Source organism: Spea bombifrons, chromosome 2, assembly GCF_027358695.1.
Source record: "Spea bombifrons isolate aSpeBom1 chromosome 2, aSpeBom1.2.pri, whole genome shotgun sequence".
In the NCBI taxonomy this organism is placed as follows: Eukaryota; Metazoa; Chordata; class Amphibia; order Anura; family Pelobatidae; genus Spea; species Spea bombifrons.
In genome coordinates, this window is record NC_071088.1 from 124,576,653 (window position 1) to 124,603,963 (window position 27,311).

A 27,311-nucleotide genomic window follows, 5' to 3' on the forward strand; every position below is an offset into this window, starting at 1 on the left:
GTTTTTATTTTTTTTATTAATATCATTGACCTACTACATGGCTAATTCAAATTGGCATTGTACCCTTTGACAGCATTGGGGGGTCTGCTATACAGCAACATATTTTCCCTGCATTTGCTTAAATAGATGGCTGTGCACTTTTTTTTTAAGAAAAAATCCTTAAATGAACAGTCTGGTCTACACGATTGGTTTTATTTTTAATGTGTGTTATTACCATTAAGTATACAACACTATACATTTATCTGTTTGTCGGGGGGCATCAGCTATCGTGGGATCAATAATAAGATAACATTATATGAAAGCTCTTATTCTACCCTTAGGACTCCTTAGATCAATATTTGCCTATGTAACTGCTTAATGTGTCTCTATGGTAACACCTTTAATGTCAACATATCGTTATTCATTTTACAACATCTGACGTGCACCTACAGTGTGCATGTCTTTTGTAATGTTACAACATATTTCAACTGCAAGTACTTTTCCTTTTTAAGCGAGAGGTCAGTTCCACATACTGAGCCATGGCTGGTCTGGTATTGTTTTACCGGGCCACCAGCATATCTTGGAATCTCCGGGGGAAGGGCTGCTTCCCCCGGGTCTCAGGGTTACTGTACTCGAGGGAGCTGTGTTTCATTTTACCCACTCTCTCGCCTATTCACTCTAAAAACTATATGACCAAAAGTATGTGGACACCTGAATATCACACCCTTTATGAGCATGTTGGGCATCGCATTCCAAAACCATAGGCATTAATATGGAGTTGCCATCTCCCGATCTCAGGGTCACACAATCTGGAGCTGACTGCTTTCTATCCTACACTGCTATCCTGATATATATATATCTATATATATATATATCTATATATATATCTATATATATATATATAGATAGATAGATAGATAGATATATAAAAACTCCCAAATGGTGCTTTTGCTACCAGTATCTATGGGTAATATCTCTGCTTGAATGTAGGTCGTTGTGTTGTTAAAGTTAGCTAACGTTTGGGGGTGGAGCAATGACGTAGCACGCTAGACGTGCTGTGCGTGCGGTTTGTCGGAACGGGGGCAGCAAGATGAACTGAGGCCGAGGAGGAACTACATCCGAGCGTCCGAGTATGGGTGTTCGAGCGCTCGAGCTGCCAAGCCTTACTAAAGGCGTCCGATTCCTCAGTTGCAGTGCTTTTGATGTGGCCTCGCTGCCTGGTTTGATCCTCCCTGTGGTCCTGCTGCTCGGCTAATTTGGCGGTCCTGAGGCGGTGGAGGAGGCTGTGCCGAGATTCGGCACACTCGCTCATGTCGACCTGTTAGACCGTGCGGGGACAGCGTGGGCCTTGTTCCTGTGCGGCTTTGTGGGAGAGAACCGCTGGGCCTGCCTTTGCCGGAGGCGGTGGAGTGGAGTTGGATCCAGGCTTGTTTTTGGCCTATTTTGCACACGGACCATGCGGTCTGAAGTTTTAAAATTAAGAATAGAGATCTGCACTGAGGAAAGCTACGAATTTTAAAGAATGGAGGACGCTAAAGACTCCTAAGTAAAGCAAGTGGAGGTCGGTGGAAAACAAAAAAAGAGCTGATTCCGTGGGATAAGTACCTCTATTAATTTCCATTTATAATTCTGTATTCTCATGTTTTATGAATATAAATAACATCAGCTAAGTCATTTATATTGCTTCTGAAGCGAATGAAATACTGGAATATATGTACAGCTGAGCATCTTTAAAGTGTTTGGGCCTATAAATCCCTTACTGGTATACTACTTTAAGAGGGAAGGAAGAGGAGTAAGAGGAGACAAAGAGGAGATGAGGATAGAGGAGAAAGAGTAAAGTAAATTAAAAGAAAAGGGAAAAGAAAAGAAAAAAAAGAAGAGAGAGAAAGGGGAAAAAAAAAAAATAAAATAATAAAAAAAAAAAAAAAATTTTTTGTTTGGAGGCACATTTATGTAGTAATACCTTTGAAGTGAATCTGATAATCTGACAACTCGATACTTCTGAGAGAACACGGTTTAAATAATGGCTTCCAAAAAGACTCAAGAAAAAACTATGAGAAAAGACAGAAAAGATCAGAAAACAGAAAAAAGACTTTCCTTTTTTACTCCGCCTATTAAGCACGATCAAAGAGGATTAAATGTGGAGGAAAGTATTATTGGACTTAATCAAACTGATGCAGATATTTCCCACATAAGTCCCCCATCAACAACAATGGATATGAAACAGTTTATACAAGATCAGTTAGATGCTCAGCTTGATCAGATCAAACAATTACTGCAGAATGCTATTCAGGAGTTAAAAACTGATTTATTAGCAATTACAATGAGAGTAAAACAAAATGAAGAAAAATTGGAGTACTTAGAAACTCAACTTGAAACTTATCAGGACATTATTAAGCAGAGTGACAACAAAATGAAATTCTTGGAGCAAAAAATAGCAGATCAGGAAGATCGGTCCAGACAAAATAATCTTAGATTTAGAGGAATTCCAGAAACTATCCTGAATGATAACCTTCAAGAATATATCGAAAAATTTATTGATATGCTTGGTATTAAAAAGCAGGATAACATAAAGATCTGGAATAAATGTTATAGAATTCCTAAACCTACCAATATACCATCGGAATCTCCCAGAGATGTCTTGATATCTTTCACCTCAACTATATTAAAAGATAATATTCTAACTAAGATAAGGAATACACCTCTACGTATCCCCTATGATACTATTAGAATACTACCGGATATATCCTACTTTACAAGAACGCAAAGGAGAAGATTTGCAGAAGCAACGGGGATTTTGAAACAAAAAAACATTCGTTATAGATGGACTTTTCCAGGGAAGATCTCAGTAATGTTTGATTATAAAAACTTTAGCTTTGACTCTCCTGAAAAATTAGAAACTTGGATGCAATTGAATAAGATTTATTGATGCCCAATTAATGTTTTTTTGAGGCAGGTTTTTTAGATTAGGTATAAGTGTTTTTTTTTTTTTTTTTTTTTTTTTTTTTAACAATATTCCATATGATGTATCAATTATTGATTTTCACATATTACTTGATTTAACACAAAGGATATAACTTAAATTATCACTAATACTGGTTCTCTGGAATAAATATAAGGGAAGCAGTATGAATTTAATGCACTTAAACTTTTAATGAATATGGCTTAATTAAAGGTATTCACGGAGCCTTTGGTATAGTAACCCTCTAGGATGAAGATAAAATATGTTAAATTTAAATACAATAACACTTATTATCCTACAAAGTTGCGAATCACTGTTTTATTTTGGAATTATCCGAATTTATTATTACTTACGTTTATTTATTTATTACTTTTTTTTTTTTTTTTTTTTTTTTTTTTTTAACAATATTCCATATGATGTATCAATTATTGATTTTCACATATTACTTGATTTAACACAAAGGATATAACTTAAATTATCACTAATACTGGTTCTCTGGAATAAATATAAGGGAAGCAGTATGAATTTAATGCACTTAAACTTTTAATGAATATGGCTTATTTAAAGGTATCCACGGAGCCTTTGGTATAGTAACCCTCTAGGATGAAGATAAAATATGTTAAATTTAAATACAATAACACTTATTATCCTACAAAGTTGCGAATCACTGTTTTATTTTGGAATTATCCGAATTTATTATTTACTTACGTTTATTTATCTATTACTTTTTTTTTTTTTTTTTTTTTTTTTTTCTATTGAGTCACAAATATGATTTGACACGACATAAAGGGTAGTTTCCTAAACTATGATTAAGCTATCTGTTATTCTGAAATAAACATGAGGGATATATTAGGAACCTAAATACTAACTTAAACTATCAATACATAGGGTTGTTGTACCTATGTAGTCTGTCATAGTAACCCTTTAGGTTTAAGGCATAATATGCAAACCTACACACAATAATATTTACTATACCATAAAGTTGGGATTTGGTAATCCAATTTGGGATTATTTGATTTTTTTTTTTTTTTTTTTTTTTTTTTCTTTTTTTTTTTTTTTTTTTTTTTTTTCTTTGAGTAATATTTCACATGATTCATTAAATAATGATTTTCACATATTATTTGATCTATCACAAATGATATAACTAAATTTATCACTAATATTGGTTCTCAGAATGTATAAGGGAAGCATTATGAATTTAAGCACTTAAACCCCTAAGGGATATGGCTTAATGGTATCTTTGGAACTTTTGGTATAGCAACCCTTTAGGGCGAAGATAAAATATTTTAAATTTAAACACAATAATATTCACTATTTCATAAGGTCGCGAATTATTATTTTATTTGGAATTTCCTGGAATTATTCGAACCTATTTATTTATATATTTAATCCTTTTTTTTTTTTTTTTTTTTTTTTTTTTTCTTCCTTTCACCTGCCCTATTAGGAATACCCCATTAATTCCGACAACCATCGGTAGGATGGTAAATATTCCGCTTGTATCTCTCGCAACTGAGGGATTTAGGGAGAGACACATGCGGATGTATATTTCTCATTTTAAAATTGAGCCGTATACTGTACAAAGTCTTAAATGTTGTCTTATTGTGTTATATATGTATATATTTTTCTTAGTTTATGATAGATTAGAAAGCATCACCAGGGTAGTAAAATATATTGATCAAGTTGAAAGCAATGCTTAAGTTTGCTACGATAAATGCCCAAGGTCTAAATTCTCCCTTAAAACGAACATTACTTTTGGATAGATTATGGTCGGAAAAAATACATATTTGTTGTATTCAAGAGACACATTGGAGATTAAGTGATAAAATAAATATGAAAACTCAGAGATTCCCCATTATATTTGAGGCTTCACTGAAAGAGAAAAAAAAGAGAGGAGTAGCAATTTTGTTCAGTAAAGATATAGATGCTGACATAAAGCTAATAGAATTAGACCCAGACGGGAGATACATAATAATGATTATTGAAATAAATAAAAAATTAATGACATTGGTTAATGTATATGCACCAAACAGTTCACAAGTTTATTTTCTTACAGCTCTTTTTCAAAAGATAATGAAAATTAAACAGGGTTTCTTGATGATCTTAGGGGATTTTAATTGTATATTGAATCCAGATTTAGACAAAATGACTCAAAAAGGTACGACGAAAGATAGAAAAGTGATTGCACAAGCTAAAAGATTTCAAACGCTGTTACAAAATCATTTTTTATTTGATATTTGGAGAACTATGTACCCTAATGAGAGAGACTATACTTGTTTCTCCAAATCATATAAATCTTATTCAAGGATAAATCTGGCGGTGGGGGACTTAGGTTTGATGTCTAGAGTTTCAAGTTCAAAAATACATGAAATTACCTGGTCTGATCATAATTTACTGACAGTACTGGTAGAAGGGTTAATCTTTAAACATCGCCCTGAATGGATATTAAATGATAATTTAATGAAGAAAGACCAAGATATTGCCTACATAGATGAGACTACTAAATTATATTTTAAAGAGAATGACGTAGAAGGAATATCAGCAGGTAGCCTATGGTGTGCATATAAGGCGGTAATTAGAGGCCATTTTATAAAATTAGAAGCTCAAAAGAAAAGAGTTTTGGAATCCTCCCTGTCAGAATTATATATTAATCTTTATTTAGCAACAACAGAAAATAAAAAATCTCCATCAGCTCATGGGACCGAGAAGATTGAAGAAATAAAAAATAAGATTAATAATCTTCTATTAGAGAAAGTGAATAAAACCCTAAATTCCCTAAAAATGAATAGATATTATAAAGGGAATAGAGCGGATAAACTGCTCACTAACTTACTTAAGAAAAAAAGGGCAAAAAAGCGAATTACAAGATTAGTCTATAAAGGTAAAACCCTGCTGAATCCTAGAGCAATTGGGGAAGCCTTTAATGAGTTTTATAGTATGTTATATAATATTCCGCAGAAATGTTCGGCATCGGAAATTAAAAAATATTTTAGTGATAGAGTTTTCCCTAAACCTACAAGAGAAATGCTTAAGGAGCTCAACAAAACGATAACAATTGATGAAGTCCAAAACAGAATTAGAGCATTAAAACCAAAAAAATCTCCTGGTCCGGACGGATTTAATGCCAATTTCTATAAAATATTTATAGACCGAGTATCTGCTAATCTGTCCATTTTCTTTAATGAGGTTATGAAAACAGGGAATATTCCCAGGGAACTTTTAAGAGGCAATATAATACCTATTTTGAAAGCAGGAAAAAACCCAGAGGACATGGTCAGCTATAGGCCAATAACTCTATTGAATTTGGATTTAAAAATCTATACAGGTATCCTGGCCCAAAGATTAAAAAAAGTTCTCCCCTGTCTGATCCATAAGGACCAGGCAGGATTTATTACAGGTAGATCTTCTGCAAGCCATGTAAGGTTTCTTGCAGATCTACTGGAACATTCAAGCAGGAGGGGAGTCCCCCAGCTGACCCTGTCATTGGACGCGGAAAAGGCCTTTGACAGGGTCAGCTGGGTATATATGTCAGAGGCCTTGCTTTCATTCGGCATGGATGGTGATTTCTATCGAGCTATTATGGCCCTATATACAACCCCTATGGGGAGAGTAGTTGGACCAGGAATTGAGTCCCTTTGGTTTTCATTAACGAATGGCACCCGACAGGGTTGCCCACTTTCTCCCCTTCTTTATATTATCTCATTAGAACCTCTTGCAATAGAGATTAGATCTAGTCCAGGAATCAAAGGATGTGGGAAAGACGAGACCCATAAAATAAAATTATATGCGGACGATATCCTAATAACAATTGAAGATCCGATAAGATCAACAGAGAGCCTCATGACAGTGATTAATCAATATAGCCTTTTATCGAACTATAAATTAAATGTTTCAAAAACAGTGGCTTTACCTTTATCTATTAATAAAATTCAGAAATCACAGATAGAAAAATTTGGTTTTTCTTGGGCTAAAGATTCAATAGAATATTTGGGAATAAAAATCTCAGTCAATCCCGCAGATTGGTTAGAAATAAACTTATTGCCAGCGATAAAAGAAATGAACCAATCACTCAAAAATTGGCAAAAACTGTATATCTCATGGATGGGAAGGATAAATGCGGTTAAATCATATTTACTACCAAAATTTATATATATCTTTAGATTAATACCATTTTCTGTTCCCGATTCCTGGCTAGAATTAATACAACAAGCATTTACACAATTTATCTGGGCAAAAAAAAAACCTAGATTGAATTCCCAATTATTAGCAAAAAAGTTATATGAAGGAGGCCTGGGTTTTCCAATCATTAAGCATTATGCTTTGGCTGCGCAACTTACTAATATATTAATGACCTTATTGGATAAGGCACAATATGAATCTTGGTATGATTTAGAACTGTTAATTAATACTCCCTTTAAAGATCTCCAAACACTTTTTTGGCTACCTAAAAAGGAAACTATGGAATATGTTAAGACATGTAACAAGTTAATTTTGATACACTTATTAAAGGTTTGGATTCAAATAAGGAAAAAAATAGGACTTGAAAATAAAATTATTGTGTCCTTATCATTGAGTACCATAGAAAATTTAATACAGGATATAACCCTGACCACATGGAAACACGCGGGTATATTAAAGATCTCAGATCTATATGAAGATCAGATCCTAAAAAGTTTTACGACTCTACAAATACAATATAATCTTTCTCCGGGTGAATGTTTTAAATATTTAAGAATTAAGTCATTTCTGAATAAAAATATTTGTTTTGATAATAAAAATAGCTCTATCTCCTTGTTTACAAAAATATTAAAATCTAACGAACATAACAAAATGACTACTAAATCTTTGGCCATAATCTATTCTTATAAAAAAATCCCGTCCCCTCCAGCGTTAAAAAATTGGGGAAAGGATTTAAATTGTGAAATAAATTTAGAGGAATGGAATTATGCGTTGAAACTTACTATGAAACATGTTCATTGCTTAAACCTAAATGAATTACAGTTTAAATTAATGAATAGATGGTATAGAGTTCCAGTACTATTAGCAAAAATGTATCGCAATGCCATACCTAATTGCTGGAGATGTGGAGAACCAAAGGGAGATGAAATACATATCTGGTGGAGTTGTATAGCAATTAAAAACTTTTGGAGTTCTATATCTTCCCGTCTGCAAATGATTTTTGGAAAAAAATGGAATCTGACTTCTGACCAAGCTTTGTTACATCTAAATCTTCCCAATACAAATAATAACGACCTGAGATTCCTTCTTCACTTATTAACAGCCGTAAAAATGGAGATTGCTAGGAATTGGAAAAAGACGGAAGGGATTGTTTGGGAAAAAGTTAAGGCACAAGTTATATATCAATGTCAGATGGAGAGAGGAATTGCAACCTACCCAACTTTCTATAAAGAAAAATATAATTTCTGGAATAGATGGATAGACCAATTACAAATGGGCAAATTGGATTAATATTAAATACTTAAGTTAGCTCTAATTTTTGTAACTTAATTAATAGTTACAATCTACCCTGGTGATGCGGGGATGACAATATATGTACATTAAGATGCGAATGAATCTATATTTTAATGTGGTACTTTGTACCCTATTTATTTATGTTTAATGTTTATTATTTATGTATGCTGTTGTTTTTTTTTTTTTTTCTTTTTGATTAATGTTTTTTTTTCTGTTTTTCTCTGCTGTTATGTCATAATTCGCCCGGTAAGGCACAGGCGAAGTCTGTTTTTCATTTTCTTTTTTTCGTGTATAAATTTTGAAAAACCAAATAAATAAATAAATAAAAAAAAAAAAAAAAAAAGTTAGCTAACGTTTAGAATCTTCACACTGACCTATTAAGAATACTTCAAGAGTCTCATTGCCAGCCCATTTAGAAAGTTCTCCGGTATACGTATTATCGATCTTATTCTATGAATGTTGGTCACCAAGATAACTTTAGTCAGCAATATGTTAGGTTAAATGTTAATCTTAATCAGATTTTTAGAGCTATGTTGGATTATGGACTGAGTTTAACACTTGATATTTGACTTGATGGTTAGTCAAATCATTCCACACAGATCGGATTGGACATTCATATCAAAGTGTGCAGAACACATAATGTCGTTTTAATCATGTTTAGTTAAGTACACAAAAAAACTCTGTTGATGGTATTGTTACACTTGGATATTGGTTTAGGGCAGAGTACACTGCTGGATATATGCTTTAAGGTAGTAATTTAATTTCTACATAACAGCAGCTCTAGATGCGACTAAATATATTTCCACAAGGTGGCGAACTGACTCCTAGCACTCATGGTCAGTTTTTTCTTCCTAAAAAGGATGATGAGGAAGTATAAATGAGTTTCATGCAAACGTATTTTTTACCAAATGAGGAAATCTTCTTGCACAACTTAAAAACAAAATATATATTCTAAGTCTGAAAAACTATATATAAATAATTCCAGCCATGATGCACTTACCCAATATTTTGAGTTACTATTATTTTATACTATTTTTTACTGTTGTGGCATAAGGACAGACCTATCATCTAAGTAAATGGTAAAACCGTTTTTTACCATTATTGCTGTATGATGCACATATATTGTCATGTAGTAAGACTTAATCCCTAATATTTTCGTTTGACTTCTAGGCAAATTGGAGATGCACAGAATATAGGAGAGAAAGTAAATAAACAATAGTGTAATATATCAAACAAATGGGAGATGTATTATATTTATAATGCACTCACATCTTGACTGTAGTATGAACACCCTTAGAGAGGTTTTCTTTTAACCCCTTAAAGACTTCATTCAAGAAAGAATTTTTTTTTTTTAAATCGCGGTGACCAAGTTTCCAGTTGTCCTTGAGAACCGCCATTAATGATTCCTCCAATTCAGAAGTTTCGCATGATCCTGCAGGACTTCAGGTGTGGGGAGCAATAATGGCAGTGAATGGACGCATCGCACTCTCAATGAAGTTAATACTCCATTCATGTGTAGTGAGTGCTGCTGATCGGTCAGAGACGAAGCAGCAGCCTCTGAAAATATAAGGCTGGTGTGTCGTGTGGTGTGGCCTGTAGATTAGGCTAAAAAAAAAAAACATTATTAAAAAACAAAATATATAGGGTCATTGGCTTCTTTGTGCAGGGAAAATGGATTTGTTTCATTTATGGATTTCCTACCTGGGCAGGAGCAGACTGGAGATGGTCAATGGAGACTTTATTTTGCCTATAATCGTACAGATGACTTAAAACTTATGGTCCTAAGCAGAAATGCACTGTAGGATAGGCTATTAACTGGTTGTGTTTTCTCAGCTGATTTGCTCTCAATTTTTTATAAATGTGACTTGGCTAATATTATAACTGCCCTCCTTCAGAGGATACATCTACGTATGACAATTGTTTTCTTATTAACTCTTTTAATACAAAGTTCTGTAGCATTTAGCAGAACATCCCTTAAATAGTTCCTATTCTCCTGGACTCCATCTAATGATATCCAGGCCATCAAAGATTTACCTACAAATCTTTCCATTCTAGAAAAATGTGTCTTTTGATAAACAAAAACCTTTCTTTTAATGAGGATGCAATCCAACCTGTCTTCATATAATAAACTACACTGATTAATGATCATAAAAACCCATGTATGGGCTTTGGAGGTGCTGCTAATTTTATTTTGGTGGCCCTAGAGTTCCATCTAATCTGTTTAACCCCTTCGTGACAAAGGCTGATTTTACTTTTTGTACCCTTCGTGACAATGGCTGTTTTATCGTTTCTGCGGTGTTTGTGTTTAGCTGTAATTTTCTCTTAACCCATTTACTAAACCCATTTACTAAACCCACACAAGTTATATATTGTTTTTTTCAGGACAAGAAGGGCTTTCTTCAGACACCAAATTTTTTTCATATGATGTAATTTCCTATAATAAAAATAATAAAATATGACGAAAAATTGAAAAAAAAACACATTTTCTCACTTTTATTTGAAAAATCTTTTATTCATCATAAAAAACTACTGAAAAAACCTGCTAAATAGATTCTACTATTTGTCCCGAGTTTAGAAATACCCAATGTTTTTATGTTTTTTTGCTTTCTTCTACACGTTATGGGGCAATAAGTACAAGTAGCGTTTTGCTAATTCAAAACCATTTTTCTCTGAATCTGGTAATTCTGTCTCTATGTGGTATTTGGGGCATCTTTGAAGCCAGCAAATTAAATTTACCCCACCAAACCATATATTTTTGAAAACTAGACACCCCAGGGTATTTTAGATGCTGATAGTTTAACCCTTTCCATGCACTAATCCTACCACCAACCCTTGTCAAAGTTTGGGATAGTAATTGTTTTTGGTGTTTTTTTCACATACTTTGTACTTCAGGTGTGAAATTACAGCTCCTGGTATATGTTGCTGTCACACAACACCCCGATATGTGTCCAGCAACATCTCCTGAGTACATTGATACCCCACATGCATGGGTTTGTCAGATTGTTTGGGGGCAAAAGGGCCACATTTGGAACATGAGCAATTCAAGTTCAGTAGGAATTTTACATCTGGGTAAAGAAAAATGCTTGTACCCAACTTTCAGTAGGGACAGGTTACAAGAAAGCCTGGCCTATCTCCAAGAAGGGATTTGATCTAGCACCTTAAGTGGCCCCTCATGCCACGGAATGGACACAGGGTTCACTTGACAGTGCAAATGAAAACGCTTAAAAATGGTGGAGCAAATAAAAGCTAAAAAACAGTAAATGTAACAAAAAATAAAAAAAAAATACAAAAATGGAGCAGGAACAAAAAAAAAATTAAAAATGGGAAACTGTGTGATACAGCTTGAAGCAGTCACCGACACAGAGTGCAGGTTTTCCAGGGCAATCTGGACAGTAAAATGTGGTGTCCTTTCTTTGCCCCCTGCTGTAGCATACCCTGCATCTCTTTTGGGGATTCTGCTTCTTTGCTGTAGGGGGGATTTTAAAAATAAAATGGGTAGCCCCAATTCTGTTGGTTCCCATCACTACTTGGGGACCAGGTGCATCACGGTACAAGATACCTGAAATTACTTCGAGCTGAAACTGCAAAAAAGACAGCTTCAGCCCAGTGTCTGCTTTTTTGTGCAGCAAAAAAGCGTTATAGGTTGCAATTTGCATTAGATAAATTGCAACCTTCTTGTACCAGGCCTTTGTCTTCCTCATAATGAGGTAGGGCTGTAGGAGTTGATCTGACAGATCAACTCCACCCATGTGCTTGTTATAGGCCCTGATGCACACTGGCTTTCTAGTGACCCCAGCTCTGCCACGGACAGAAACCTCCACGGTTCTTTCATCGTGGATGGTGCTCAGCATGCACACCTCTTTTCTGTCCTTGAACTTCAATGCCAAAAGCTCCTCTTGGCGTAGAGCTGAGGTCTCCCCCTTTCCTAGCCGGGTTCGTACCAGGCGTTGTGGGAAACCCAAGCGGTTCTTTTTTATAGAACCGCAAGCTACCGTATCGAAACAATACAGCAGCTTGAACAAAGGGACGCTTGTATAGAAGTTATCTACATACAAGTGGTAGCCTTTGTTCATAAGGGGGAATATTAGGTCCCAAACAATCTTGGCACTGGTGCCCAGATGATCTGGGCAACCTGGAGGGTCAAGGTAGCTATCCTTACCCTCGTATACCCGGAAGGCATGAGTATATCCTGTCTCGCTCTCGCAGAGCTTATACACCTTCACTCCATACCTGGAGCGCTTGGAAGGAATATACTGCTTGAATCCCAACCTTCCTTTATATTTCATTAGGGATTCACCCACGCAGATATTCTTTCCAGGTGTATAAACCTCTGGAAACCTGGCAGCGAGATGGGTAATCAGGGGGCGGATTTTGTACAGCCTATCAAACTGGGGGTCCTCCTTAGGGGGGCACAGGCTGTTGTCGCTAAAATGCATGAAACGAAGAATCATTTCATACCTTTGCCTAGTTATAGTTTGGGCAAAAATGGGGGTACTAAAGATGGGGCTGGTGCTCCAGTAGGAGCGGATGGAGGGCTTTTTTATAATGCCCATTAACATTGTGAGTGCCCAGAATTTAAGAAATTCTGGCACGTCAATGGGAGTCCATGGCTGTTTTGCCCAAAAAGAATTAGGGCTAGCAGCACAGTGCTGCTGGGCATAAATGTTTGTTTGTGTGACAATGTCTCCCAAGACATCGTCTCCCAAAAAAACCTGCACAAATTGCAGTGGAGTGAATCCTGTAACATCAATATTGATGCCAGGAATTCCAGAAAAAGGAGGGATAGCTGGCTTGTACCTATTAGGCGCTACCCATGCCTCTGGTGCACTGCCACGACTACGTGTGGCAGGCGTCCTAACAGCCACAGATACATCACTAGATGTATCTGTGAACTGACCAACGTCAAAATCTGACGCTGTATCAGTGGCCTCAGAATCTGTGGCCAAAAAGGCATACGCCTCCTCAGCCGTATACCGCTGCATGGTAAGAATTGCAGCAAAAATAGTGGGGAAGGAAAGGGTTAATGGCTATAATAAAAAAAAAAAAACTAAAAAAAACTAAAAAAACCTAAAAAAAAGTAAAAAAAAATGTAAAACAAAAAAAAACCCCAAAAACAATTGCCACTATGCAAGATCACTGTTTATGCAGTGATCAATGGCAATGAAGGGGTTAATATTATATGGGTGGCTCTTATAAGAGCCTTTGGATCAATATATATATATTTTTATTAGGGAATACCTGAAATACCAGAACACACTGATCTGTCTCTCTCCCTCACTAGAAGCAAGTGAAGGAGGGGGGCAGATCCAATACTGATCAAAGGCAATGTTTAGAAAACATTGCCTTTGATTTATCAAATCATGATCACTCTTATGAGTGATCTGACCACTAGGGGTGTTATTCACTGGATGTCCATGACATCCAGCAACACCCCCCCGATGATGTCATCAGGCTCCGCCCCCCGGCTTGATGGGCGCCGCCATCTTGAAACACCGCGTGTGTTTCGAAGACACCGGCACCGGGAAGGTAAGTTGAGCATTTAGGAAGCGATCGCGAGTCGCTTCCTTTGCTAAACAGGTGTTGCAAAGATGCCTCGATACTGAGGCATCTTAGCAACACCAGCTAAGCAAAGGAAGCGACTCGCGATCGCTTCCTAAACCCGTTTTTCGGCGGCGGGCGCCGCCATGTTTGAAAGACGTGCAGTCTTTCAAACATGTTTTTTTTTTGCTCCTAGGAGCGATCGGGGGGGGGGGCGGGAATGTTTTTTTTGGTGTTGCTCAATGCCTCGATGTCGAGGCATTAGAGCAACACCGTTTGAGTGAAAAAATCGATCACGGATCGATTTTTTCACCCGTTTAAAGACGTGCCGGTCCTGGCACGTCAATTGTCATAATCGTCACGATTTTCAGTGACGTGCCCGGACCGGCAATTGTCACGAAGGGGTTAAACAATCCTAAAAAAACATGGAAAGGTTGGTGGAAAAAAAATCAAAGAAAATTAATGTTTCAACTCCCTTTTGCCAGAGATCGGAGACAGAATGGTTACATGCTAAGTGTCCAAATGCTCCTTGTGAAATACCCTGGGTTGTCTTCTCTCCAAAAATATATAATTCTGTCCAAACATATATTAGCCATATGTGGCAGTGTGCTCATTTGCATTTATTCAAATAAAATATATTCCCATGATCCTTTCATCTAACAGTTTAATACAAAAAACCCCCAAAATAAATAGAAAAAAAAAGAGGTTGCAAGTTCGACAGAATTGATGTCCGCGAGTGTGGACGTTTAACTGTTGCAGCGGGGAGACCAGCGGATCATGGGAATATATTTTATTTAAATAATTAATAAATGAAAATGAACACACTGCCACATATGGCTAATATATCATCGGACAGAATGCTGCCCTCTGTTGGTTATACGTCGAGTAGCATAATATTCTGCCCGAGAATATATTAGCCATATATGGTAGTGTGCTCATTGGAACCAATAGAGTTGCTCATACGGACATTTAAACTCCTGGCACCAGAGCTGCTGTGGTACGCGTTAACCCCGTATTAACCCCTTAACTGAAAAAAAAAAACGAAGAAAAAATGAACACGAAGAATGTCCACGAATATTTGCCCGAAGAGAAGACAGGAATGGGCGAATATTCGCGGAATACGAAGATTTTTTTTTGCCGAAGACGAAGTCTAGTAATCATGGTGCCCCCAACCCCACTGCAGAGCTCCAGGATATGACATCATATCTTGGGTTCTCCCACTTGCTGTTCACTATAATTTAATATATATTCAGGCTATTTTCTCTGTCTGAATGTCCCTTTTAATAGTTCCACCTGAATATTTTCGAGCAATTCCTCTTCATATGGATCATTTGCCCCTTGGACCCCAAATTGGGGTGATGACAGCTAGAGAAGTCAATGTAGCTTTTACCATCATTTGGCTTAAAAAATATGAGAGCAGATATCTTCACCTTCAATGTATATTGTTACGTCAAGGAAATCTATATTAGACTTTTGACTGTTTGAATTTTGAAGTGAATTTTTGACCCTATGAGTTATCAGTAATATAGGACATGAAATCTCTCCATTTCTCCTCTCCTCCCTGCCAAATAATCAGAAGCACCAGATCAGCCCAAAATTATTATTGCTCTAGATGTTCTTAGACTCTTCATAATTGGTAAAAATATTTGCATAGCTCGGGGCGGATTTGGTGCCCATCACCGTACTACACACCGGCAGATAAAAATTAAGACACTATTGGAAATCAATTCAATGTGGGGGGTTTTTACCTTCTTCTAGATATACAGTGGGGCAAAAAAGTATTTAGTCAGCCACCAATTGTGCAAGTTCTCCCACTTACAAAGATGAGAGCGGCCTGTAATTTTCACCATAGGTACACTTCAACTATGAGAGACAGAATGGGGGGAAAGAATACAGGAAATCACATTGTAGGATTTCTAATGAATTCATTGGTAAATTCTTCGGTAAAATAAGTATTTGGTCACCTACAAACAAGCAAGATATCTGGCTCTCACAGACCTGTAACATCTTCTTTAAGAGTCTCCTCTGTCCTCCACTCGTTACCTGCATTAATGGCACCTGTTTTAACTTGTTATCAGTAAAAAAAGACACCTGTCCACAACCTCAAACAGTCACACTCCAAGCCCCACTATGGCCAAGACCAAAGAGCTGTCGAAGGACACCAGGAACAAAATTGTAGACCTGCACCAGGCTGGGAAGACTGAATCTGCAATCGGCAAGCAGCTTGGTGTGAAGAAATCAACTGTGGGAGCAATTATTTGAAAATGGAAGACATACAGGACCACTGATAATCTCCTTCGATCTGGGGCTCCAAGCAAGATCTCACCCCATGGTGTCAAAATGATCACAAGAACAGTGAGCAAAAATCCCAGAACCACACAGGGGGACCTAGTGAATGACCTGCAGAGAGCTGGGACCAAAGTGACAAAGGCTACCATCAGTAACACACTCCACCGCCAAAACATTCAGTGCCAGACATGTCCCCCTGCTTAAGCCAGTACATGTCCGGGCCTGTCTGAAGTTTGCTAGAGAGCATTTGGATGATCCAGAAGAGGATTGGGCGAATGTCATATGGTCAGATGAGACCAAGGTAGAACTTTTTGGTAGAAACTCAACTCGTCGTGTTTGGCGGAGAAAGAATGCTGAGTTGCATCCAAAGAACACCATACCTACGGTGAAGCATGGAGGTGGAAACATCATGCTTTGGGGCTGTTTTTCTGCAAAGGGACCAGGACGACTGATCCGTGTAAAGGAAAGAATGAATTCGGCCATGTTTCGTGAGATTTTGAGTGAAAACCTCCTTCCATCAGCAAGGGCATTGAAGATGAAATGTGGGTGGGTCTTTCAGCATGACAATGATCCCAAACACACCGCCCGGGCAACGAAGGAGTGGCTTTGTAAGAAGCATTTCAAGGTCCTGGAGTGGCCTAGCCAGTCTCCAGATCTCAACCCCATAGAAAACCTTTGGAGGGAGTTGAAAGTCCGTGTTGCCCAGCAACAGCCCCAAAACATCACTGCTCTAGAAGAGATCTGCATGGAGGAATGGTCCAAGATACCAGCAACAGTGTGTGAAAACCTTGTGAAGACTTACAGAAAACATTTGACCTCTGTCATTGCCAACAAAGGGTATATAACAAAGTATTGATATGAACTTTTGTTATTGACCAAATACTTATTTTCCACCATAATTTGCAAATAAATTCTTTTAAAATCAGACAATGTGATTTATGGACTTTGTTGTCTCATTCTGTCTCTCATAGTTGAAGTGTACCTATGGTGAAAATTACAGGCCTCTCTCGTCTTTGTAAGTGAACTTGCACAATTGGTGGCTGACTAAATACTTTTTTGCCCCACTGTACAGCAAGGTTCAACCTATTGGACTTGTCTTTTTTATCAACATAAGATCTCTCTTCTAACCAGATAGTATCCTTACTTATGTATGAAAAATGTGAGTTGACCTGGAATCCAAACGTAGGAGAGCACACCTGCAAAATGTTCTTCTACAAGAAATAGAGGGCGCAACATCCCTAGTAGCAGGTAAATGGTACCAGGGCAAATCAAAGCAAGGTAGAGGTAGGGGTATTTCATAAACAGCATTGAATACAGTCCAAGGTAGGGGGAAGTAGCACAGGTTCCAACACTGGAAGACAAGCCAAAGTAAATAATGTGAGGCATAGGGATGGGCTCGGGGAGCAGGAAAAAGAAAAATTAAGAACAAAGGTAAGTGTCATCTGGTCCCATTTGGCAGACTGTATGAAATTTGCTGCCACCAAGACATCTTGACTTTGCTTTTCAATGCAGCTTAATGGACTCAGTGGCACAGATTAGTTACTTTGTAGGGCAAGACCTTATGTCCATTGTAGTAAGATGGGATGTCAGATCCTGATGAACCGCAGGCCTGGCATCACACCATGGTGACATTACTGGGGTCCATATAATTATTTTCAAATTTCTTTCATTACTAATTTTAAATTGACCTATTTATTGAAGACGGAGAAGCTTTGGTTTTTCCATTTTCTCGTTGTGATCCATACACTCTATATCCCTTCATTCCCTTCAGAGATCTCAGAAGGGTCTGGATAGATCCTCTGGATCAGTCAACACAGCACCAGCTATATTGGCTTCTGCTGAGGGAAGAATCCATTGTTTTGTTATACAGCATTGTGACAGAATGACCTGTCATACAGGGCCCCAAGATAGTCAGAGATGGCTCCAGCCAACAAAGATAGCACAGGCAGGAACTCCATTGTGTAATTAATCCCATCAATAGGATTGCTGCCAGGGGAATTAAAGGTTGGGTTGAATACATGTATCTGTTAATTTATGTTAATGCAGTTATGTGGATATATGAGTCTATGTTTTACATCAATAAACTGTTCATTCCTGCTGTCCTCAATTCAAGGTAGTTGTGTCTACTTATTGGGTACACATAGCAGGGTTCCAAGGTGCGCATGCTGACTGGTGCTGGAAGTTATTCCGGGGACAACAGGAGGTTACAAGCATGATCTCGTGTACGATCTCCAAACCAGGAAGCTTCCAAAACTTCCTGGTTCGATAGTTGAAATTGATATGTAATTCCTTCACACTTTATTCTTTCCCACGCCGTTCTTTGTTTATATGCACACTGTAATATGCAACCAAGATGCCTATACTACTAGGTGTGTCTACCTATTCTTTTCATTGTACGTGTTACAACTATTCCTTAGCAGAAACAAGTCTTTTTGTAACCAATGCTTGAACTAAAGTGTATGTTGTGTTTCAAAGTCAAAGATTGCATTGTCCCAAAAGCTTCTCTTTCTCCTTTTCTGTTGCCCTTCAAAAGATAAATTAACCTAAAGACTATTTTCTTCTCCCCTCACAGCCAAATAATCAGCCCAAAAAGGATCATTGTTCTAGATGTTCTTAGACTGTTCATCAGTGGTAAAAATGTTTGCGGAACTTGGAGCGAATTTGGTGCCCATTGCCATACCACACACACATGCAGATAACAATTGAGACACCATTAAAAATCACTTCAATGTGGGGGTTTTACCTTCTTCTGGATATACAGCAAGGTTCCACTTATTGGACTTGTCTTTTTATCAACCTAAGATCTCTCTTGTAACCAGTAGTACCCTTACTTATGTGTGACAAATGTGAGTTGACCTGAAATCCAAACATAGATTACTAGGTGTGTCTACCTATTCTTTTCTTTGTTACAACTATTTCTTAGAAGATACGTCATGTTGTAACCAATGGTTGTGCTAAAGTGTATGTTGTGTTTCAAAGTCAAAGGTTACAGAGTCCCAAAAGCTTCTACTTCTCTTTCTCTGTTATAAGTAAAAGATATCTTCAACAAAAGACTTTTCTCCCCAAAAAATTCTATTCATTTTCTATTTTAAACAGAACATTTACAGCTCCTGTCATAGGTATTTTCCAAGAGATGGGTGTTGACCAGTATGAGGATGTTCCCAAGCAACACAAATATTTCTTTTTCATTAATATCTGGAAACTCCGTCCTCTTCTGGGATTTTTGTGTAGGTATGAGGAAAAAAAACATCATATGATGTAAACTGGGAATGCTGAAATTACATTTGTATTTATTTATCCACTGACAATTAAAAAATTCCCTACAATATGATGTCATTTTTCTCCTTTAAACAAAAAGATAATAAATGTCGCACACATTTAGTAGAATGATGATACCGGCTGGTAAACACATTTGACAGGAATGGAAGTACACAGCAGGGTTATCAAACAAAGGGTTAGCTTTTGGTTAGACTTGTGCAAATGGACCAAAAATGACTCAGATGTTTTTGGTCCATTCATTTTCCACTCTCTACTCCAAAACTGCCAAATTCTATGTTTCTATTTACTTTGCATCAATTCATGTTCCACATTATGACTTCTCACTTCTGTGCATACGTTTCCCCCATATTGGTGTACTCATGCAGCCAAATATATTCCTCTTTGCATTTGGTATCTTTATTTCTACCATCCCTATATCCTCACTATTTGTCCAATATAAACATGTAAAAGAATAAACACAGATTATAACTGACCTTAAAATACATTTTATAGAATTCCTGTCGCCATGGTTTCAATGGATAGACTTTATGGTGTTAGACCAGTATAGTCAAGTGACCCTGATACAGTTTTAAAACCTCGATGTAACACAATCCACATTACTTTACACTTTTTTTTTGAAACAGCGCTGGTTACAATCGGAGTCTGTAGAATACATTTAAAATCACATGTATTTTGGATCAACAGCAACACATTAACAGATATAGGAAAGGCTGAACTTGATGGAAGCATGTCTATTTTCAGCCTATATAACTATGTAACTTTGTAAAAATAAGTTCTTTTCAGAAAAATAAGAAAAAATACTTATATTTTCATTTTCACTTAATATACGGGACGCAAGAATATTGCTTAGAAAAAGAAAAAACATACACATATTTGTATTAACCCCTTCGCGACCTTTGCCGGTTCAGGACCGTCATGACATGAAGGTCGCTAAATGACCTTTAACGGTCCTGAACCGTCATAAAATTAAATAAGCTTAGAAAGTGATCAACGATCACTTTCTTCGCTTAAACGGCGTTACTGTAATGCCTCGATGTCGAGGCATTCAGTAACGCCGAGATCGGCATCTGGCCCCTCCCCGGGGCGTCAACAGCCACCATACATTGTATGGCGGCGGACGCCCGTTTTAAAAGCGTTTAGGAGGCGATCGACGATCGACGATCGCCTCCTAAACTTAAATGGTGTCGCTGGAATGCCTCGATCAGGAGGCATCCAGCGACACCAAACACTTACCTTTGGATGGGCTGTGACCGCTCCGGAGAGCGGTCACAGCCGCCGCTGCCGGTGATCTTCGCCATCAATCAAGATGGCGGCGGCCCGGGAAAATAAACAATAAAGATGAAAGAGTTAGCTAGACGGTCTCCAGACCCTCTAGAGAACTCTGGCTCCACTTGCAGGTTGAATACAGGTACTGCATTCAACCATGCAAGTCAATGGAACCCAGCTTTCTAATCACTATGTGATTAGTAAAATATTCAAAAAAAAATAAAAAAAAATAAAAAATGGAAAAAAAATTAAAAAAAAATGTGCTAACATTTAAAAATAATTATGCAGTGATGTCACTAGATGAACCATCCAGTACATTGCAAAATGTGTAAAAAAAAATATAAAAAAAGTATTAAAAAAATAAAATAAAAAAATAAAGTTTATTATTTTGAGCAAGTGCTAAAATTTCTCAAAAATCTCAACAAAGAGTTAAAATAAAAGCACTTCAAATACCCAAGGGGTGTCTAATATATATAAAAAAAATGGCTGATGGGGTAAATTGGAGTGGCCAAGCTCAAAGATAGGGCATAGGTACAGACTGACCAAAATGGAGAAAAAAAGCGCACTTCCCAAATGTGGCATTTTAAATCTCAAACAACCCGACAAACCCATGCATGTCGGGTATCACTGCACTCAGGAGATGTTCCTGAACACATATTGGGGGGTTGTTTGACAGTGACATATACCAGAACCTGTATATCTATAACTAAAGTACAATTTGTGTGAAAAAAAAAATAAAAAAAAATACTATTACAAAGTTTGACAAAGTGTAGTTCTATAATTGGTGCATGGAAAGGGTTAAAATAACAGCATTTGGAATACCCTGGGGTGTCTAGTTTTCAAAAATATATGGTTTGAATGGGTTAAATTGAGTTAACCCGCTTCAAAGATATTCCAAAGAGGAGATGGAGGCAGAATGACCAAATGACCACCTGGATTACGCATGCCCCAAAAGTAGCCTTTTACCAGCCAAACAATCTGACAAACCCATGCATGTGGGGTATCGCTGTACTCAGGAGATGTTCCTGAACACATATTGGGGGGTTGTTTGACAGTGGCATATACCAGGACCTGTATATCTATAACTAAAATACAATTTGTGTGAAAAAAAATAAAAAAAAAATACTATTACAAAGTTTGACAAAGTGTAGTTCTATAATTGGTGCATGGAAAGGGTTAAAATAACAGCATTTGGAATACCCTGGGGTGTCTAGTTTTCAAAAATATATGGTTTGAATGGGTTAAATTGAGTTAACCGGCTTCAAAGATATTCCAAAGAGGAGATGGAGGCACAATGACCAAATGACCACCTGGATTACGCATGCCCCAAAAGTAGTCTTTTACCAGCCAAACAATCTGACAAACCCATGCATGTGGGGTATCGCTGTACTCAGGAGATGTTCCTCAACACATATTGGGGGGTTGTTTTACAGTGACATATATCAGGACCTGTATATCTATAACTAAAGTACAATTTGTGTGAAAAAAAAAATAAAAAAAATTACTATTACAAAGTTTGACAAAGTGTAGTTCTATAATTGGTGCATGGAAAGGGTTAAAATAACAGCATTTGGAATACCCTGGGGTGTCTAGTTTTCAAAAATATATGGTTTGAGGGGGTTAAATTGAGTTAACCGGCTTCAAAGATCTTCCAAAGAGGAGATGGAGGCAGACTGACCAGATTTGTTAAAAAAGATTTGGAAATCATAAAACGCTGCTTGTACTTATTGCCCTATAACTTACAAAAAACAGCAAAAAAACATAAAAACATTGGGTATTTCTAAACTCAGGACAAGTAGTAGAATCTATTTAGCTAGTTTTTTTACTTGCTTTTTTAGGTGAGTAAAAGATTTTTCAAATAAAAGTCATAAAATGTGTTTTTTTTCAATTTTTCACCATGTTTTTTTTATTTTTTTTATAGTAAATAAGATGATACGATCAAAATAATGGTATCCGAAGAAAGCCCATCTTGTCCTGAAAAAAACAATATATAACTTATGTGGGTACACTAAATGGGTGAGGAGAAAATTACAGCTGAACACAAGCACCACAAAAGTGTCAAAACAGCTGCGGTCCCACAGGGTACAAAACGAAAAATGAGCCCGGTCCTTAAGGGGTTAAGATGTTGAATTCCCTGTTGATATTTTTGTTTCATGTGTGAAAACACAGAATGATGTAAAACTGGGAATCCTGGAAGGAAATTATTTCCTGATTGCACATAAATTATCTATTGCTATTAAAAACAGCCTACACCCCGCCCCCGCCTGAAATCGAAAAATAATGTGATGTTGTTATTTTTACAAATGACAGTAGGCTCACAAATAACTCATCCTCAGACATTGAAAAATATAAACAAACCCAAAATCAAGTTCAGACAGTATATTTAAAATTAGTCATTTTTTTATTGTGTTACACAATACGAGGTTACAACCAAGTAGTTCACATATAAACTGGCACCACAAATAATATACAACATATTCCAAAAGTCTGCCCATAAGTTTATAGTATCAGAGAAGAAGGGTCTGCTGCTCCACCATTCTAGGTAATGACTGTCACTTATGTACTTTCTATGTAGTGAGGATGTGTGTATGCACAGAAAAAAGGCATATATATAGGGTAAGAAAAATTAGATTGCAAACAAAACATGGATTCACTAATCAGCGAGTTCTGAAGGGCCAACCCAGGTGGATTTGTTTTTTTAATTCTGTCCTTTACAATATGGAGTTAAGCTTATAAAATTATTCATTTTGTTCCCAATTGACTATTCAGTGAAATGAACTGACAGACACAATTAATAAAGAATAAGAGGAACCCACATATTCTGTTTCATGGAAACAAAGAATAAAGATGTCATCTCAAAGTGGGGATTCACTGGGTATACAGTAGTTAAAGCATTTCTAATACAAAATTTGAAAGATGTTTTTTTTTATTTTAAACTATTGCAGCCGATGGATTTTTTTCCTGTCTGGACCAGTCCATGGCTATGGTTATAAGACCATGTTTTACCACAAGCACTTTCCGTACACCCACCAGAAGAACATGTTGGACTAACTTCCCAAATTATTATATGTGTACTAGTAATATAGAACTATATATCATTTTTGATTGGTGGTGATAGATGCCGAGAGGTGTAGGCACACAGTACAGACAAGAAGAGCATCAGCAACTGTATTGATGGGATGGAAAGTGCACTCTGGAATTTATTATATAATTGTTAAGGAAACAAATTTTATTTTATTTAGGCCTTTGGGTTTGGCTTAGCAAGTAAGATATTACGTGATGTTCTGATGATCAGTGGGAGGTGCTTTTTGTGGGTATAAGTTTGTGATGTACTGGCTGGGAAGCATTTCTCAAACGCTTGGAGATATTCAGGAGATCATCTTGAAGTGCTGCTGGAATGAAGACTACAGGTAGTGTTTTTCCTTTTTCCTGGATTTCATCAGTACCTTTACAAAGTTAAACAGATTTCACTGCAATAGATATCCCCCCCCTCCAATAACATTTTGCAGGTCACTTTGTCAATGATTGTCATCCTTAAATTAGGAAATTGATAAACTAATATGTTTTAGTATATTTAGTGTAAGTTGATTTGAGCAACAGAACAAAAAACCTTCCCTTGGGGGGAAGGATCAGTTATTAGGGACTCCACGTTAAGATATAGGATTTGGGGGAGTTGTAAATATGGCAATTAATCTAGATGTCTTCCTGAAGCAAGAACTCAGAGGCATTTTCTAAAAAACAACAATGGTTAAGGAAAGAGGGTTGGAATGATATAGTCTGTTTATACGCTTATGACCTGGTTAGTAGTGAGTTTTAGGTAGTCAAATATTTTTAATAAACTATGAAAATACAACACTTTAACCTCCGGACTACGGCATTTGGATTATGGCTAGGGAGATGTGTCATGAATATGGGCTTGGCTTTGTGTCTCACAGCAGTTGTATTTAGTATGACCAGTAGCTGTGTAAAAAAGATGATCTTTCTTTTACAAAAGCAGAGGTCATCAGCATGCTGTTGGGAAAAAAAGGTATTTAAATCAGGAGGGGGGGGGGTGTAATACATTATCGATCATTTTCCACCATACTGTTTGAGAAAACTGTCCAGAACATCTTAATGTTACAGAATAGTAGACCTTGAGGTTTGTATGTCAAGTTTTTACAATAAGGTCCCTGAAATGATTGCAATAATAACCAGTGATGATTGAGATCTGGTGGTGATTACCAAAAATTCATGTGATGAAAGAAACATAGTGGGATGTGGTAATATCAGGGCAGAAACTGTCGAGGCCGTAAAAAGGAGGAGACATTGCCCTCTTTTTTTGTTACTATTGGGATAAACCCTTATCTGATACAAGGAAGTGAAGAGTCAGTTTGAACTTGGTATGTAGAGTTGATCTATTGCCCAACTAGAAGAGCAGAGCTGTTAGATAATTTGCTGGTAGAGAGAGTAACTAAAATGACAATGAAAGGTGAGGTTATGGCTGTAAATGAACCTACTTAATACAGACCTTTAGTGCCCACATATGAGATCTCAAACATGGTAGGTACTTCGGGATCTCCACATGGCTGTAGAAACAATAAATAATGGGAAATACATTTTTAATGCTTTTCATGACCCTTTCATGTTCTAAAGAGTAGATTTTAAGGCATTGAACAATACCTCTCATACTAGACGGCTGGTTAAGAGACTTCTGAATAGCATTTGATGGCAGTGACTACATGGAAGACAACAGATGGTTGCAGTTAATGATGACTACTCAAATGAATGTCAAGATATTAGTGGGGTGCCTTAAGAATATGTACTGGAGCCAATTCTTTTTAAGTATTTTATTAGTGATATTATCCTATTGAGAGATCATGCGATGTCTCGCTAACGATACAAAGTACCGCAACAAGATGGACAGCCCTGGGGAAATAAACTAAACGGCAAATGATTTGGGTCAATAAGAAGAATGGCCAGGTGAGTCAGCCGTGATAACAGATGCTGTGGATATTGCTGTAAGAAAGCTTGCCACTACCTGCAAGCTTCCAGGATTTACAGTAATTACAGTAGAGTGGAATCTAATACAGATTGCCTGGAAGGGGAAATATACCTTCTTCCAGACGACACATAATCTGTTCAACCGTGGTGGCAAAAACAAAATTACCTATATATTAGCTAATGGGGACACAAATGGATATTGTGAAAATATCATTTCGGTGTGAATAAATGAAAAATCAATTGCTGGCATCTCAATGACCCCAATGCCTAAGGAGAGGACATCGGGTTAATGGTTGGTAGGCAGTACGCAAAACCAGTAGATGACCATGAGCGCTGACTACGGATCCCTAAACATTCCCCTTCAATCTTGTGAAGGATATTAACCTTACTTGCCATTCTTATAAGAGATCTAAAGTCTCAAAAGGCTTAATCACGTCAATTGTTGTGTTCCACGCCCTTTAAGAATACACCCTGCCTGCCGCACCATATTCTAAGTAGTATTTCCACCTGAAACACAGAAGTTACTTGCAACGTGGAGACAAAAATATGCAGTTGCTGCCCATTAGCGAGGGAAGAGATGCATTTGGAGTGTGTGAGCGGGTATCCGCGGTGCAGTTTCTTTGATAAGTGTTTTCTTACTATTCTTGTTGCAGGACTTCCCATGGCTCCTCTCCCATGAAAGACATTAAGCGTTTCTGCACAGTGGATATCAGTTTTTTCCTGTAACCTGTGCTCCAGTTTGAATTGATAGATTGATTATGGCACACCCAACCCAATTGCAGGCTAACATTGTATTTATTACTGGCGTAAACACTGGGTTCTGGTAAAAAATCCAATAAGTATTTCAACTTCTTTAAATTCTCCCCTTCTCTTTGATCCCTTGTCATTATATCTTTTTATCTCCCATTTCCGTCTCCCCCTTTCTTTTCCTCTTTACACTTCCCTTTTCTCCTCATCTCTGCTCCTTTAACTCACCCCTTTTCCCCTCATCTCTGCTCCTTTAACTCACCCCTTTTCCCTATCCCTACTATTTCTGTTAAGCTCCTCTTTGATTATCTCTCTTTACCTCATCTCTTTTCTTGTCTCTCTTCTCTCTGGTTATCTCCCCACTTTCTATCTCCTCCCAGACCTCTGTTTCATTACCGGCCTAAGTGCCAGGATATGACATCACATCCTGGCACTCCATAGCGCCACGCTTCTCTAGGGAGCGGTGAAACAGAGGCCTGGCTCTCCCTTTATTTTGAGGGAGCAGCAGGGAGAAACCGTATGGGGGGGCCCTGGATGGCAATCCCAAGCCCAAAGCCAGCAAATAAACACATTTAGATGTTTTGTGTTCTTTCGTTAACTTTGTACTCTGTATAACGGCTAAAACCATAGTAGCGGTTATATTCATCCCTTATACATTTCTTACATTACATAAAATTCTTGAAGCACCAGAGGGCAGGTTCTCAACATTTACTTTAAAAAAAAAATAAAACTAAAAAAGCTAAAATAATAATAAAAACCCTTCTATGTTATTTAAGCGTTATTGTACTCGCCAGCGGATACA

General features: G+C 37.1%; 1 protein-coding gene, 1 long non-coding RNA gene and 1 other non-coding gene across 3 annotated transcripts; 1 reads left to right on the forward strand and 2 right to left on the reverse strand.

The window, feature by feature from the left end:
• The first annotated feature begins 10,622 nt into the window (after positions 1-10,622).
• Positions 10,623-11,343, forward strand: LOC128474111 (uncharacterized). Its single transcript, XR_008346313.1, has 2 exons — positions 10,623-10,711; positions 10,802-11,343. It is a non-coding gene; the product is annotated as an uncharacterized LOC128474111 (long non-coding RNA).
• A 148-nt stretch (positions 11,344-11,491) lies between these two features.
• LOC128476059 (small nucleolar RNA SNORA35) lies at positions 11,492-11,621 on the reverse strand. The gene has a single exon (XR_008347086.1). It is a non-coding gene; the product is annotated as a small nucleolar RNA SNORA35 (small nucleolar RNA).
• A 103-nt stretch (positions 11,622-11,724) lies between these two features.
• On the reverse strand, positions 11,725-13,392 carry LOC128473839 (piggyBac transposable element-derived protein 4-like). Its single transcript, XM_053456064.1, has one exon. The coding sequence runs from the start codon at positions 13,390-13,392 to the stop codon at positions 11,725-11,727; it is 1,668 nt and encodes a 555-aa protein (XP_053312039.1).
• Positions 13,393-27,311: the final 13,919 nt, after the last annotated feature.